Source organism: Camelus dromedarius, chromosome 14 (genome assembly GCF_036321535.1).
Source record: "Camelus dromedarius isolate mCamDro1 chromosome 14, mCamDro1.pat, whole genome shotgun sequence".
NCBI classification, from domain to species: Eukaryota; Metazoa; Chordata; class Mammalia; order Artiodactyla; family Camelidae; genus Camelus; species Camelus dromedarius.
In genome coordinates this window covers 21,987,828-22,004,769 of record NC_087449.1, presented here as the reverse complement: position 1 = coordinate 22,004,769, position 16,942 = coordinate 21,987,828, and the positions used below count along the sequence as shown (strand labels likewise).

The 16,942-nt window shown below is 37.7% G+C and overlaps 1 protein-coding gene across 2 annotated transcripts in view; it reads left to right on the top strand.

The window, feature by feature from the left end:
- PDE4B (phosphodiesterase 4B) overlaps positions 1-16,942 on the top strand; it is a 377,558-nt gene that overhangs the window by 39,387 nt on the left and 321,229 nt on the right. The window contains exon 1 of one of the 2 annotated variants that reach the window (XM_031465321.2): positions 11,819-12,266. The exons of the other annotated variant lie outside the window; for it this stretch is intronic. Within the exon in view, the coding sequence (XP_031321181.1) occupies positions 12,031-12,266 (236 nt within the window). The 5' untranslated portion in view covers positions 11,819-12,030. Of the gene's footprint in view, positions 1-11,818; positions 12,267-16,942 lie in introns of those variants that run through there. 2 annotated transcript variants of the gene reach the window in all.

Genomic DNA, 16,942 nt, shown 5'->3' with positions numbered 1-16,942 from the left:
GTGGGGGGTGCTGCTGTAATAAGAACTTCAAAATATGGAAGTGGCTTTGGACTTGGAAAATTCTCAGTCTATTCTATTGCAAAAAAAAAAAAAAGAAAGAAGAAATGAAAATATTTTCTAGAAGAGAACGTCAAGGGTGTGATTGGACAACTGTTTGCCAAGGAAATTAGGCATGTGACTCATGGATCCAATGACCCATCTCAGCAAAAATCAGGAATGGGGGAGCCATTATCCAGGAAGGATCTGCAGGGGACTCTTTCTGATAGCTTGGACCCCCATGAATTGCTTAGGAGGCCAACAAGGTTTTTGGGAAAATTATGTCAATAGAAACATTGCCAGCATGCATTGAAGGGAGGCAGAGACAGGATGAAATAAAGGAAGGCTCTCAGACTTCTGGGATTCCACAGGCAGGAGAGAAACTGGTAGATCTACCCAGCTGCAAACGTGTGCATCATTCAAGAAAAGTGAAGAATGCCCTTGAAGGCAATTCAGAGACCAGCAGCTGTTCCTGACACCAGAGACCCAGAGAGCACCACGCCTGATGGTAGGGCAGTGTCCTCCACAGTTCCAGGAGGTGTGGCCACCTTCTTAGTCTCAGAGAGTGGAGCCACCTCCTAGGTTTCAGAGGGCAGAGCCCCAGTGGCTCAGGGTTGATGGGGCAGGGCCACCACCCCAGGGAGCCCAGAGGATAGAGCGTTGAGTCAAAGAAAGCTATTCTCAAGCCTCAAATTCTAATGGAACTTGTCCTAGTAGGTTTCAGACATGATTGAGACCCAAGACCCTTTTCTCCCTTCCAGTTTATCCCTTTTGGAGAGGGAATATCTATCTGTGTCTGTCCCACCATTGTTGTTGTCTGACTTTATAGGTTCACAGATGGAGAGGATCTTTGCCCCCGGATGAATCTTGCCTTAAATTTTACACGTAACTGATTTGGATGATTTAAATGATTTTGGACTTAGAGTTAATGCCGGAATAATTAAGACTTTTGGAGACAGTAAAGTGGGGCGAGTGCATTTTGCATGGGAGCATATGACCTTTGAAGAGACAGAGGGTAGAATGTTATGAGTTGAAATGTACCCCCTCAGAACCCCATGTGGAAGTCCTACATCCCGACATCCCAGAACGTGACCTTATTTGGAGACAGGATCTTTATAGAGGTGATCAAGTCAAAATGAGGTCATTAAGGTGGACTCTAATCCAGTAATACTGGTTTCTTATAAAAAGGGGAAATTTGGACAGCAAGACATGCAAAATACAAGGTGAAGCTGACATGAAGAGGTAAAGGGAGAGACGGCCATCTACATGCCAAGACGAGTGGCCTAGAGCAGGTCTTTCCTTCCTAACCCTCAGAAGGTTCCAACCCTGCCAACACCTTGACTTTTGGGCCCCTGGCCTCCAGAAATGGGAGACAATACATTTCTACTGCGTAAACCACCCAGTCTGTGGGAGTTTGTCATGGCAGCCCTAGCAAACTAAGATACCCGCTCCCATCACTGTTGTGTATGTCAGAGGTTCAGTGGAAGTATTATTAACAAGATCTAATCTGGGTTTGAGAAGGAGTAGTTGAAGGAGCCGTAGTTATTTAGGATGAAAAATAAATGTGTTAGAGCATGCGTCTTTGAAGGGCTAGCCTGTGACTTATTCATTGTCATTCCAAGTGACAGATCTAGAACCAATAGGAGGGCATTGTCAGGGGTCAGAGTTTGGTTCACTTAGAAGGAAAAACTCCTTGCTATTTACTATGAAACTGGGACAGAAATCTCCTGTGTCCCAGTTGGAATTCAAGGAGAGTTGAAACGAGGATTTTTGTTGTTTGTATTGGTTGGTGAGTGTCCCTGCATGGGCATCTGCGTCTCTGCAGTGTTTAAAAAAAGTCAAGGCTGAGCTGTGAGCAAAGAATAGGCACTGACAGGGTAGACTAAGGGGAAAAAAATCTCCTGAAACTCTGTACAAAGAATGCTTACATATTTTATCTTACAGGACATTCAGGACAAAGATAGTCCATTTTGTAACAGGGAGAAACCCAAAGATGGAGGGAAATAGAGGAGAACTTGGCTGTGACCTCCTTTAAAAGGAGACCAAGTGAATAAGGAGGCAAATACGTTTTGAATTATAATTAGAATTGGGCTGTGGTAGTTGTGACGTTAGATTCTTAGTATCATGAGGGCAGGCCTCAGTCCAGCTTATTCAGTGCAAGTTTCCTCAGACTAGCACAGTGCCTGACTCACACTTGACATTTAACTAAGACCAATAAATTAATAGATCCTCTTGATTCATATCCCTAGGTTTTTAAACATGTGTTTAGCATGCACAGAACATTTTCTAAATGTATGCAAGAGTTTTAGATAAAGAGTCTAACCCATAAAGAATAAATTACGGCCTTTACTCTCTAAGAGCATAATGTATTTTGTGAGGCACATGCAGGAAAGCAATTATAAGACTTGATGCTGAAACTTTCTTAGTGGGGAGGGTATAGCTTAAGTGGTAGAGTGCATGCTTAGCATGCATGAGATCCTGGGTTCAATCCCCAGTACTTCCCGTAAGAATAAATAATAAATTTACTTATCCTCCCCCACCCCACCCCCAGAAAAAAAGAGAGAATGAAACTTTCTTAGAAAGTGTAGTGGCATTTCCCAGTGAAGACTTACTATAGATGTATAGAAAAAAGAGTCTTCCAATGCAAAGTAAACCAAAAAAGTTAATTGCAGATAATTGAAAACCTGATCAAATCAGATAAAATTAAAATTGCATAAAGCTTTTTTAGAATTATGATTTTATATTAGTAACAAATGGGCAAACTTCAAGTAATAACCCAGGCTTACCAAAGAAAATAGGGAATCATATTCTTAGCACATAGTCCCTACTCAGTAAGTATATCTTGGAAGAATGCATGAATTAGTAGAAATACAGAGAGAAATAAAGAGAAGGAGCAAAAAGATCAGGTTTCTTTCAGAGGCAGTCATGATGCCACAGGGGACAGTGGAGAAAGGGTACTGTTGCTTGGGAAAGAAGATACAGATTTACAGATTGAGAGGACAGGAGATTCAGATTGGGAGTCACCGAGAGTCCATTTCTAGAAGAGGTCATCTTAATAGCCTTAACGGCATTAAACCTTCTGCTGTACCTCAGTGATAGTTCCTCCCTTCCCAGCCTTGCCCCAGAGGTAGCATTAAGGACTAATCACTCCAAGAGTGAGCTTTAGGAAATGACTCTAGATGGTGCAATCTGCAAGCCCCAAGAAGCAAAGGAACAGCAAAGTCAAGAATGTGACTATTGAAGGCTTTGGAAAGAGCATTGATAAATTTAAAGGGTTATAAACTATAAAATCAATTTGAAAATTTCAGATTTTGTAACGGATGTTATGGCTGGTCCTTGATATCTGCAGGTTCTACCTCAGCCAATTCAATCAACCAATCAAGTGTGGATTGAAAATACTTGGGGGAAAAGCATCAGAAAGCTCCAAAAACCAAAAATTGAATTTGCTGCATGATGGCAACTATTTATATAGCATCTACGTATTTACCACGATTTACATAGCATTTACATTGTATTAGGTATCATAAGTACTTAAGAGATGATTTAAGGTATACAGGAGGATGTGCATAGGTTATATGCAAACACTACATCATTTTATATAAGAGACTTGAACGTCCACAGATTTTGGTATCATGGGGGTCCTGGAACCAGTTCCTTGTGGATACTGAGGGATGACTCTGTTCTACTAAATATGGGAGTAATCGCATTCCATTTTGTCTCCACCACTGAATACAGCTTTAAATCCTGGACAGAATACATGGATTGCTATTTGAGAACTTTGAAAAGTAAGTGTTAGTGGGCAAATTGGGGAAGAAGGCTCAATTGTGAGAAAAGATACAATCTAACTTAAAACTGGGCAAGAATTTTGTACATATACATTACCAAAGAGGATATACTAATGGCAGATAAGCACATGAATAGATAACCACATTAGCCATTAGGGAAATGTAAACTAAAATCAGTATGAGATACCACTACACTTCTATTAGAATGGCTAAAAAAAATAATGCAAGTAAGTGCTGGTGAGAATGTGGAGCGACTGGGAGCTCTCATAGAGTGCTGATGGAAATGCAAAATGATGCAACAGCCATTCTGGGAAGCAGATTGACATTTTGTTATAAAGATGAATGTACACTTACCATATGAGTCAGCAATCCCACTGCTGGGTATTTACCACAGAGGAATGACAGCATATATTCATACAAAAACCTGTGCATGGATGTTTATAAGAGCTCTATTCATAATTGTCCCAAACTGGAAGCAGATCAAATGTTCTTCAGAGGATAAACAAACTGGTACATCCATACAATGGAATACTATTTGACAATAAAAAGGAGTGAGCTATTAATAGATATAACATCTTGGCTAAACTTCAGAGACTTTGTGCTGATTGGAAGAAGCTGGTCCCAAAGGCTAAGTTCCGTGTGATTCCATGTATATGACACTAGTGAAAAGACATAGTGATGGAGAGAGTAGATTAGAGATTGCCAGTGATTAGGAGTAGGAGGAGAATATGACTTTAAAAGTGCAGCATATGAGAGTTCTTTTGGGGTGACGTAACTTTTGTATCTCGATTGTAGTCATGGTTATGTGAATCTATACAGGTGTTAAATTTCATAGAACAGTGCATCAAAAAAAAAAGTGAATCTTACTGTATGATAAATTTAAAAATAAAACAAAAGAAATTTAAAAGGTAGCCAGGGAACTTTACAAAAATATATATATTTTATTTAAAAGTCTTTGCTACAAACTCAGCATGCTTATGTAAGTATGTCTTCAGTCTTGGATTTTACAAATGCTAATGTTACAGTGTTGACAATATGAGCTATTTTTTTTTAACATTTTTTATTGATTTATAATCATTTTACAATGTTGTGTCAAATTCCAGTGTAGAGAATATGAGCTATTTATATGAAATTAAGTTTGAGTTTCTTCTTAATACTAGAACTTCATAGCCAGTTTTGATACATAGAATTCTACTTTCTTCATTAGGTGTCAAAAAGCCATCACCGTTAATATTACTGCATTTAAAAAATTCTAATATGAACAGATTTAAAATTAACAGAATGCATAATAAATAAGCAAATCTTGAAACTGAATGAACCAATCTTGATCCAACCCCCTGTTTTGTAAGCATTTCCCCACGTTGATATGTATTCTGTACCCTTTTTAGACTCATACACTTAAAATCTTAATTTAGGAAAATTTGTTTCTTTAATAGCTGCAAATACATACTTAAATATGAATGGATCCCTAAAAATTATTCTCTTTTTAAAAAAAGCAGTGGAGTGAATTTACCTTAATTTTCATGTGTGTTATACTCTTCCTATGATCTCTGTGGTATCATGGTTAATTGGTCTTACAGAGATAATTATCTACATTTAAAAATTTTAACTGTAGATTAATACTATACCATTTTTTTTTCTTGCATATTTATGGAAGACTGCTGACAGGGTTGAAAATAACAAAAAGATGAGAGCTCACTTTAGAGAAAGAGGTTTTCCCAAACGTGCCTTTGTTTTTAACGTATAGGTCCATAATACCCTATTCATTTGAAATCACCCTTTTAGGTTATTTGCTGACAGGTTAGTATTATCTTTGGGAACTGGAGTACCCTCTCTTAATGCAGATTTTAAAACACCTACCATGGGAACAGTTTCTCTCCTTGCATGTAGGTATCTGACTCATCCTTGCTAATACATCTTGACGCTAACAATGACCTAGGGAACAAAGAGAGGGGCTTCCCTGGTATTTTTGTCTATGCGGTCTGCCTTCGCAGAATATGCTTTGAGAAAGAAGCACCTAATTACTCTGCCAAAACCAGAAAGCAGTGTGAGGAGAGGACCTCACTAGTCTTTCCTATCTGCATACCACCTAATGAGAAGAGACCGCGACACAGAAGTATTCTGCTTTTGCACTGCAGTGAGGATGTGAATAATAATGATAGTAATAATAATAATTTTTTAAGGAACAAAGAAATGCTAGTTAAAAATGGCAAAACATAGCCAAAGTGCTGTGATTTAGGAAGCTCACTTTGGAATCCTTTGTCAGCTCAAGAGCAAGAAGTTAGGATATTGACTGGACTAGCTTTCGTGGCAGTAAGAAAAATCTGGGGCTAACAGTGAGCATGATTTTGGGCAGGTACTACATTAATTTTCTATTCATATTTTCAATCAAGAAATACTAATCAATCAGGATGCAGTGTCAGGCTTTGGAGATGTAAAGATGAGTAAAATAGTTTGTCCTTAGAGAGCTCATAGGTTGGTCCAGGAGACAAACAAAAGTATGTGCTACAATATACTATGAAACATTCTGAGAGATGAATCCTGTGCTGGTGCAGTACAGATGGGATGCAACAGCTGACTCTGCCTATGAAAGCTGGGAAAGGTTTCATTGAAGAGTTTTCTTTTGAATTTACTCTTAATGGATGGGACATTGTATTTTTGGCAAAGAAAACAGAGAAGTAACACTTCAGGCAGTGAGGACTACATAAAATAATATACAAAATTGTGAAAAGGTTACTGCTTAATGCCACTATAACACTGACCCTGATTTGAGAGAGGTAATTCATCCTGCTTTTGCCTCCTGCCCCCCTCCCTCCCTCGTCTTCTTCTGCACTGAAGAGATCATTCATTCATTCATTCAAAAATTATTACCCAAATACCTACCATGGTCAGGATAGTTCTGAGTGTCGAGATTACAGGAGTGAACAAAACAAAGACTCTTGTGACACTTACATTCTAGGGGGAATAAATGATGATAAACAAGTAAATAAGTTATACAGGCAAGTACTATGAAGAAAAATAGAGCCGAACAGGGAAAATTTCAGTTTTAAACCGGGTGATTAGGGGAGATGTCATCAAGCGGGTAACATCTGGGCAAATCCTAGAAAGAGATGAGGGAACAGACCATGCTGATATCTCAGGGAAGAGGAACCTTTCATGACATGTTCAAGGAACAGAAATGAGGCCAGTGAGGCTGGGGCAGAGAGAGCAAGGGGGAGAGTGCAAGGAGATGAAGTCAGAGAGGTACTGAGATGAGGAGAGAGGAAACACGCCTCCCCGGCCACTGTGTGGACTTCTGCTTTTACTCTGAGTGTGGAGGCCTTTTCTTTCTTGAATGAGACCCTCCTAAGAACCTTATGATACCATTATGCTCAAGCATCCAGAGTGCAGCCTTCCCACCTCCTCCCTAGGATTCAGGTGACACTGTAGGTGGTACCAGCTAAAACTGATCTTTCTGGAGCATCATTTTACTAATAGTGAGTAATTAAATCATATCATATGGATAAAAGCAAAGCATTCATATTGTGTATAAAAATAACATGCTAGATAGATTCAGACTCAAGGACAGTTAGTACTTGTGAACTTAGACTTTTAGTGGCATGACTAGACCACCCTCGGAGCCTGCATCCCCTCTTCTGTCTCATTGGGTATCTTCTGTTATAAAAAACTTGGTGTAGGATCAACTTCTTAAATGCTGTGCAACTTTGTGCCTTGATGTGCTCATCTGAAAATGAGCAAAATAAGGTGCATTTGGTCTACAGACATTATTGAGTATCCACTCTGTGCCAGACTCTGTTCTGTGTTGTAGAAATGAAGAAGGCTCAGCTCAGTCCTAAAATAAACTTCATAGTTTGATGCCACGGGGGAAGTCCAATGTGGACTTCAGCAGCAGTTGTCTGATATGTTTGTAATGAGGACCGAATGAAATAATTTATTAAAAACACTTACAAAAATATCTGGTAGCAAGCAAGTATGCAAACAATGTAAGCGCCTTCCTTATAATCCCTTAATGCTTAAGAGTGGTCCCTTAATTGTTCTTCCCCCAAATGGCTAGACGACAACTTTCATTTGGTTGAATGTTGTCTTTTCTTCAACCATGTAAGAATAATTCTCTAGTTCCATTTCTTCTAAATGAAGTAGAGAAACTGGGAGGAGTTGCCATCTATGGTGAATGCGGTATTCTCTTGAAAGAGGCTCCAGTGGATTTTGGTGTCCTGCATTCACTTACCACCTTGTCGGACTGAAGGAAGAGCTTGTGTGTCTTCAGTTGAATAGGGCCCAATGGCTGTGCTCAGATGGTGTGCTGTCTTAGAAAAAGAGAACAGAATAGTGATATAAATAAAGATGCAATCCGCAATGACTTAAATGTTAATATCGATAGTCTTAAATCTACTCCTCTTTAAAAAGAAACTTCTGGATAAACTCTGTCTTTTCAAATATCCAGCTTTGTATTTACAGTAAATGTGAGCCGTGTTATTTTGGGTTCAATATTATGTTTCATATTATTGCACAAAATCTATAGTTGGGTGCCTCAATTTAAAATACTTTAATGTTATAATAATAATTAGTTAAATATTGGTCGCTCAGTTAGAGAAAGTTTACTCCAGGTTAACTTTTAAACTCTGACAAGTATTGCATATAAAGAGCATGTAGTTATTTTTATTTAAAATAAGTTTCATTATAAAACTGTTACCTTTAAAAAACATGGTAACAATGTTATCATACTTGCACCATATGTTTATCATTTTATTTGGCTGAAATTAACTTGCTTTCCAATTAAATTTAATGGAAAATCAAGATGTTTTCAATTTGTCCATAATATTTATAAGTAACTCATTATTGACTGTTATTGACCATACAATTTATATTCAGATTCTTGAGTGATATTTAATTATGATGAATTCTTGACAAGACGTGGACACCGGGAATTTCATTATTTAAAATTGAGACATAGCTGTAATTGGAATTCTCAAGTAATTCCCAAGAACATCTCTCTGCACATTAATAAATAGCAATTAATTTAAATAAATTGCAAATAAATGACTAAATCAGTTACTCACTTCTCCCTTTGAGGTGTCACGGGCTATGCTTTACGTGTAGACAGGAAGGTTTTCACTTTGGTTCTTTAGCTCCTTCCTTGGCACTCAGAAGGACACAGAAACTCGGTTTGCTTTCTCTTTTAAAAAATTTTTGTATGTTTGGTTTTGCGGGGGGGGAATTAGGTTTAATGTATTTATTTATTTATTTAATGGAAATACCGGGGATTGAACCCAGGACCTCATGCATGCTGAGCGTGCTCTCTACCACTGAGCTGTATCCTCCCCACCCCCATCACTGAGCTATACCCTCCCCTCTATTTGCTTTCTTCTTGGCTTTTTCTCCTGTTCTCTGGCTTTTTCTCTCAAGACAGCGTATTCTTTGTTGAAATATAGTAGGGTGTTATCTGCTTTTACTGTGCTGTTTTATCTTTATCTTGGATACCATCTCCTGTTTTCTACCTTCTGTGTTCATCTTTGGTTTCAATATTTAACACAGTATCAAGTTTTTCTTTGGCATTTTGACTTTAGAAACAAACTTTTGTGCATTTATTTGTAAGCCTGTATTTCCTTTTTCTCAGAGGTAACTAATTCAGACTTTAAAATAGTCTATCTTTTACGTTTTGTATTTCAGTTAGCTGTCTTTGATATTCCTAAATGTCATTTAAAGTAGATAGAATGAACATACTTTACATATTTTTGAGAATTTTACTTCTTGGGATGATTCTTAAAATTTCTTTAACTGGGACATTGGCTGTCATAGTAGGCAAAGTGGAAGAATAATGTGAAATGTCACATAAGTTGACAATAAGAATAAAAAAGTAATTATAATTGCAGCACAGTGCTGCTTTAGGTAAGTTTATGTCAACATTTCCTTATCTGAACTCCAGTTCACATACAGCTAAATCTGGATTGTGAAATTTGCCATAATTTGGGGAGGGGAGAATCCCTAAAATGCTTATTGTATTTTGGCAGCCTTAAAAAGTGAATAGGAGAAAGACCCCAGTGACTTCAAATTGCTATTATATTTTTTGCAAGTAAGTCGCTCTGAATATTAGCAGGATCGCATATTCTCATGTCCCAGTTTTAAATCACATTATTTTTGGAAGAAAGTCCTAACTTTGATTTCATAATGCACTAAATAATAGATACCTTTAACCATATTTTCTCCCATGGCATTGCCAACAATTCATTCTCAAATAGAGCAGTTAAAATATCTTTAAATATATAAAGCACATGTGGTAGGGCCCAGCTGGCCAAAATGACTGTATCATATAATGAAAAAACAATTGGGAAGCAGAAAGCCTAGGTTTTAGCTTTTGCTCTGATGTCAACTACAAATAGGACTTTGGACAAGTCATCAAAGTTCCCTAGGTCTGTTTCCTAGTCGTTAAAATGAAGAGCTGAACAAGGTGGTTACCGGGATTCACTCAAACTCGAAAATTCCATGACTTTGCTTTTATTCGTAATAGCCTTTTACTGTATTATTGCAATATTGATATCCTTCCAAGGCAGTACCAGTAAGGAGTTTAAATCCTTCCTGTTAAGTTTGAATTGCTTCCCCCAAGGGCTGGAGTGGGGTTAATTTTCTCCTATACACAGGTCATAGTCAGTTCTTGTTCAGTCCTTTAGATACTGAGCCAGGGTGTGTGACATATTTGGATGATTTTATGAAGGTGAAGTTCTCACGCCTTAGAGGAAAAATAAATTTCTTGCTTTTTCACTAGAGTCTTAACTGTGACTCATTCCTGAACTGTCGCTCAGGCAGACTCGCCCAGTTCTGCTTTGTCAAATCTGTGTGAGATCAGGCTGGCCCTGGTAGTAGACGTTGTAGGTACAGAACTTCACGACATCCATACACGCTAAGCACCACAGTATTCTTTTCACTTCTTTAAAAAAGTGTAGATGGTGCATGCCGGTATATTTATAAATGAAATTTCAGGTTACAAGGATCTGCTTTGGAACTTGAGACTTTTTTGGACTTCCCTGCCCATACTTCTCGCTTGCATGCCTTTGTGAACCAAGTGTACACACACACACACACACACGACATACACTATTGTGTATATCTACCTGCACACGTGTGTGTGCACACACACCCATGCATAATGTTTAACTTTGGACCCTGCATTTATAAGGGGGCACAGTCATTTCTCCCGGTTGTTACCTCCATTTCCATTCTGGGGAACTTGGGCTTTTAGAAGTGACTTTACATCTAACAGAGAGTGGCTGCTCTCGGCACCTCAGGGACAATGAACTTAAGCAGAAGAATGAGGGTAATTTTTATTGGAATAAAGATCAGCCTTTAAATTCCTTAGGGGAATGAACCAAATCCAGTGTTTTCCTGTTAGCTGACAGTTTTTATATTGATGCAGTTTTGGAGCTTCTGGAGAGGGCACACACACACAAAAGACTTTAGCAAATCAGCTCTTTCATTCAGAAATGGAATTTGGGGCGCTGTTTTGGCTAGGCTTTTTGACAATCCCTGATTTAATGTTTCCACTGATGAGGACAGTGGCTTCACAAATTCTGTGAAAATCTGAGTGATGGGGGATGTTTTTGAGGGGGATACAGAGTGCAGTTCTTTAAATAATCGTGGGCCAATAAGCATTTGGTAGGTGGAGTTACCGTTGTGTGCATTACAGGGAAAGATAAATTCTGAATGAAGACTTCAAACATCACACAGGCTGGACGGGCTCTGGTCCTGCCCTTTGTGCAAACAGAAACAAGTGACTAGGTGACTAGGTTTTGCTTATTGTCCATTAGTGAATACAGCATGTTTGATAAGATTTTTTAAAAATATTCATGTGAAGGATTTATCAGAAGCCCTCATGAATATTTCATGAGTTGATATATTCAGCTGAATGAATTCAGTGAGTGTCAGTGTGTAGCTTGCAGACAAACCTCATCCACAAGGAGGCTACTGACATAGGAAGCACTTTGGCGCATTTTCAGAGGCAAAGCCAGGCTGATAAAGCTCCTTGTGACAGCCTGACTTGCCATTCTTCGAGTATGCTGCTCCTGCTCTAAGCAGCTCATACATTGGAGCCACAGCTTCCTAAATTAAACTGGGAACAGTTTGCAGACTTCTCAGCCTCCTAACCTGCAGCTGTGCCTCTGCTATGTGTGAGGTTTTTGTTTTGGATGGTGAAAGCCAGCACTCCACATAAGACATGACAGCAAAAGATTCTTCAAAAGAACTTGCCGCTTCTGAATCTGAGGTTTGCATCAAGACTTTCAAGGAGCAAATGCACTTAGAACTTGAGCTTCCGAGACTACCGGGAAACAGACCTACATCTCCTAAAATTTCTCCACGCAGTTCGCCAAGGAACTCACCATGCTTTTTCAGAAAGTTGCTGGTGAATAAAAGCATCCGGCAGCGTCGTCGCTTCACTGTGGCTCATACATGGTAAGACGGGACTTGGGGGTGTCTGCAGTGCTTTTCATTAGCCACCGTCATTTAGGAATGTAGCAAACGGAACATCTGAATTTTTTTCTTAACACATACCACGAGTGTGAGATGAATGGAGAACGGGTCAGCTGAGGAATACACAGTGCACTGGGTGTTAAATGATCACCGTGCCACTAGCTGTTTCCAGATAAAATAAGCCTCTCACTGTGGGAAAAATTACTGCTTATAAAAAACACCTGGGTAATTCCAAGCCAAATGAGTATTGAAGGAGTTTTAAAAATTCGGTCTTTTGTTTAATCTCTGTTGAGGTGCTAGGTGACTTTTTTTGTGTGTTTTGTGGTGGTTGTGGATAATATTTTTTATTAGTATTTTGGGGGTACAAGAATAAGTAATTTAAGCTTAGCTGGGATTTGTTTCTCAAGACAATGTATAAAGTCAAATTTAATTTATGGCCTCGCCATTTTTGTAGTGTGTAAACTAGTGGTTTTGATTTATTGCCTCTGTCTTTACACTGCTTAAGGAAAGGGAAAACTAAGTTCCCACTTCTGAAATTACGTGGTTAATTAGCTTTATTTATGGTTCAGATTGCTATTATCTTTGGGAGACTTGTAAAAAAGTGACTTAAAATTCACAGATAATAATAAATTCCCAATTTACTTGGGAATGCCAAGGAAGTAAATTCAAGAACCCTCTGTAAAAACTGCATTGAGCCTGCCACCTTTAATATATATGTTGTATACAACAAGATAGTTTCCTTAAGCAGTGTAACAATGAAATGTAAGGGAAAGCATAATAGAGAGTAAATAAACTTTAATGGTAAAAGCTGGGCCTTTTCAGATTTCTTTGAAGGTTGTATTTTCTTTCAGATTAAGATATTCTTCATAACTGGAAATCTGTACCTGTAGTTTTTATTTAATAAGGACCAAAGCAATGAAGGGAGCTCTTACCTCTTAAGGGCAATTCTAACACAAGAGATTTTCACTGCAGACTAGATTGCCAACCAGCATTATAAACTGAGGATGTTTGGGTTTGGAAAATTCATATTTACTTGAATTCTGTGTCGTTTTCATCTGAAATGTTTGTCTGCCTAAGCTACTGCAGAGGGTATTGGCGAATTCAAGTTACCCCTAGAAGTATGTAGCTTGTCTTGGATGGACATCACACGTTAAAGCCATCACACATACTTTACCTGGCTAAAGATGATCTGGTTATTTTTGTTTTCTGACAATGCACTGTTCACATAACTGCTTTACTGGGGAATTTTTTTGGGTCATCTTTTTGATGAATTATTATTTAATTATACTCTCATATTTGTCGAGTACACGTGATGAGCCTTTCAAAACCTACCAATGGTAGCATTTGTATAAAGAGAAGATTTATATGTGAGTATGTACTGATTTGAAGTCCTCTCTCTCGTGGTTTACCCCACCCAGTATGCGTGTGTATTTTCATATAGTTTGCTAAGAAGTATAACTGAATAGGAGAAGGTTTATAGGTATACTGTTAATTATGTCTCATAAAATCAATAAAGTGAAAAACATACAATTAATTGTCTCATATGTTTTACAAATTGGGTTAATATTAACCCATTATTTTGATGAGGAGGACAGTTAATTTTACTAAGGTGATTTCCAGGTACTGGGAAATCTTCATGAAACCTTTGCCTTCTTTCCTTATTGTCGAGTTCCTGAATATAATAATGTGGCCTTTCTTTGACTTAGAATAGTAAGTGCTAGGAACATGGAGCTATAAATACTGAATTGTTTCTTTTCAAAAGACCCAAATTTTAAAATGACTAAAGAGTCAGTTTCACTCTTGCATTATATAAACAGATTTTCTTGCAGCAAATCACAACAAGAACAATTAAATGATATTTGAGGTAACTTATACTATTGAAGTGGTCTTCTTCTAGATGAGTTGAAACAAAATTTTCCACAAGTTGCCAAAAAACAAAACACATGCCTTTGGGATGAAGTACCACACTACAGGTTTAAAGATGATTAATCCATTAATCATCAAACTTACAACTTTAGTTATGATCTTGATTCATTTTCACCCTTTTTTATCTCCCAGCTCACACACTCCCCTTCTTATGTTTCTTGGTAAAGCTGTACCACAGTTTGTTTTAGCTTCTGATTAAGTCTATATTTATGTTTATTTCTATTGTTTTATCTGAGTGTATGCTTAATATTTTTCAAATTTATTTTCATGAAACATTTAATAAAAATTTCTTTTTGGAAAATATACACATATCTTATGTATTTGGATAGCTTTTTCACTAATCTCAAATACATGCTCCTTTTTTTTTTAAGCATCATGTATAATTTACATGAGGAAATAAGATCATAGGTACTTTATTTTTGCCTCTGTCATGATGAAATGTAACCATCCTTTCACGATCAACGATTGGTATTTTCCAAACCATGCATTTAAGTTAGAGATTCCAAGATATGCACTTAGAAGTCTCTAAAAACATGTTATTACTTTACAGTAGACAGTAGGCTTCTTTTAAGAAGATTGGATTGTTTTGATTCCAGCATTGAAATTAAAGTAATTTTCATGATGAAGCTAAACAATGCAGAGGATGCAGTTTATATCTGAACCCATGGAACAAAGTTTTTATCTTCAGTTATTTGTAGATTTTACATTTTAGTCAGATGAATGTGTAGTTCTGATTTTGAAAACCCAACTTATGAAGTATGGGCTAATGGCAGAATATTTACGACACACGCACTGGACTCTGGGATTGGTTTTAAAATCTCCAAAAAAGAGTAGGTATTCAATGTGTTGTTGCTAATCAGAGTATTTACATGATCCTAAATCTGGGAGGAATTTGGGTGATTATCTCATTGGTTCCTTTTACCCTCGGGCAGGACCACACTTAACTCCATCTTTGACATATGGGAATCTGGCCCATTTTTAAGACTGGAGAAAACGGTTCTGTAACCTCACTTAGTACACAGTCTTACTGCTTCATAGTCCAGGTATTGAAAATTCTTCCTATATATGTATATGTGTGTGTATATATATGTATAATGTGTGTGTGTGTGTGTATATATATATATATAATTTATAATGTTTTTGGTCTTCAGTCGATATTAAGAGAATATTTATAAACACCTGCATAAATCGGAAAATCGCTATTGACCAGTCCCTGGGTTTTCTCTTTTTCTTCACTCAATGTATACAATTGTGCATGGCTGTGAGCAAGGAAAGAAAAAATTCTGATTCAATCTGCGTGGATTCTAAGACCTACTGTATCTTAGATTCTTTACTGGAATGTTCACATATACTATCTCATTTAAGTTTCATTTGGAGTATGAGAATACTCTAAATTCATGTTCTTTTCAGTATTACATGTTGCAGATATAAAAAATGTTCTGAATTGCTTTAGCTTCTTCCAAGTATTTCTACTCCATTAATCATTGACTCTATACTATTATCCCACATTTCTAAATTCTTCTTTGAGTTCCGAAACCCAACAGTGGACACCAAACTCAATGTTAGTTGATATGAGAAGACATAGATTAAAGATATGTCCCACATTGCAAGGTGTCAATGGGATGTTCAGCATTGGTGAACAGGGAGAAGGGAAATTAATGCCAGAGTCCTTAAGGTCAATGTGTTATCTATCCCTAACCAACCAAGGCAGGTGTGATGACTCCTAAGGCATAGCGTTATCCTCCTAGACTTATGTGGCCTGCTTGTTCTTGGCTGGCACTTGTCACATGGTGTCTGGCTTTTTCAACCTTCTCTCCTTTGCTTGTGTTCCAACCTCAGTCATCAATTCTCCTCCATCATCAGCAGCATGATGCTCTGTGATGGAGGCTACTGGTGATGGTCTTGAGTATGTCCCAGCCCCACCACACACTTCTCCCCCCTCACTATCCTCTTGAAGAGCAGATGGGTTGGTGAGCACCACACTCTGCCTGTCTGTCCACGCTTGCACATGGGATATGCTTCACAGAGGATGGTGTGCTTTCAGAGTTAGTATTAGAAGGAAGACATGCTTTTCTTCCTTTTCCCCATTAAGTTCTACCTATACCTTGGAGATATTTCCTCATTTGATCATGAAATGTGTACTTCTGTGCCTCGTATTTGACTGCAAAAGTATTAGAAGACACAGTTCATACTCTAAAGGAACTTACACCTAAAAAGACAAAGCTGGAATAACTGGAGAAGAGTAAAAAGAAAATGATGAATAGTATATGCTTAACCTTTCTCTGAACTTTTAGGCACATTTACTGTCTTATTTAATTTAGTCTTAGTTGGTTAGCTAAATCTTCTGCTCTGTGCCTTGTGTTATTCTTCAGTTTCCTTGAATTGTTTCCTAGCAATACTGGAAAACTTTTGAGAAATAGCTGTGTCTTTAAGTATTTACTGATTGAACATTTAATTTAATAAAACATTTGTTAAAAGCTTACTATGCTCCAGGCCCTACTCTGGGAGGTACAAAATGAGAAAGATAGAGCACTTGCCTTCAAAGAACACATATACTCCTTGGAAGACAAACTTATGAATTAATAATTAATCAATGATGTTTAAATAATGCTATTGAAGAATGACACTTAACTTGTCTTAAGAGCACAAGTAGAAATAAGTACTGTTGGAATCTAGTGAGTCAATGTGTTAGGGGAGGTTTGGCGAGAAGATGACATTTGTGTGGGGTCTTG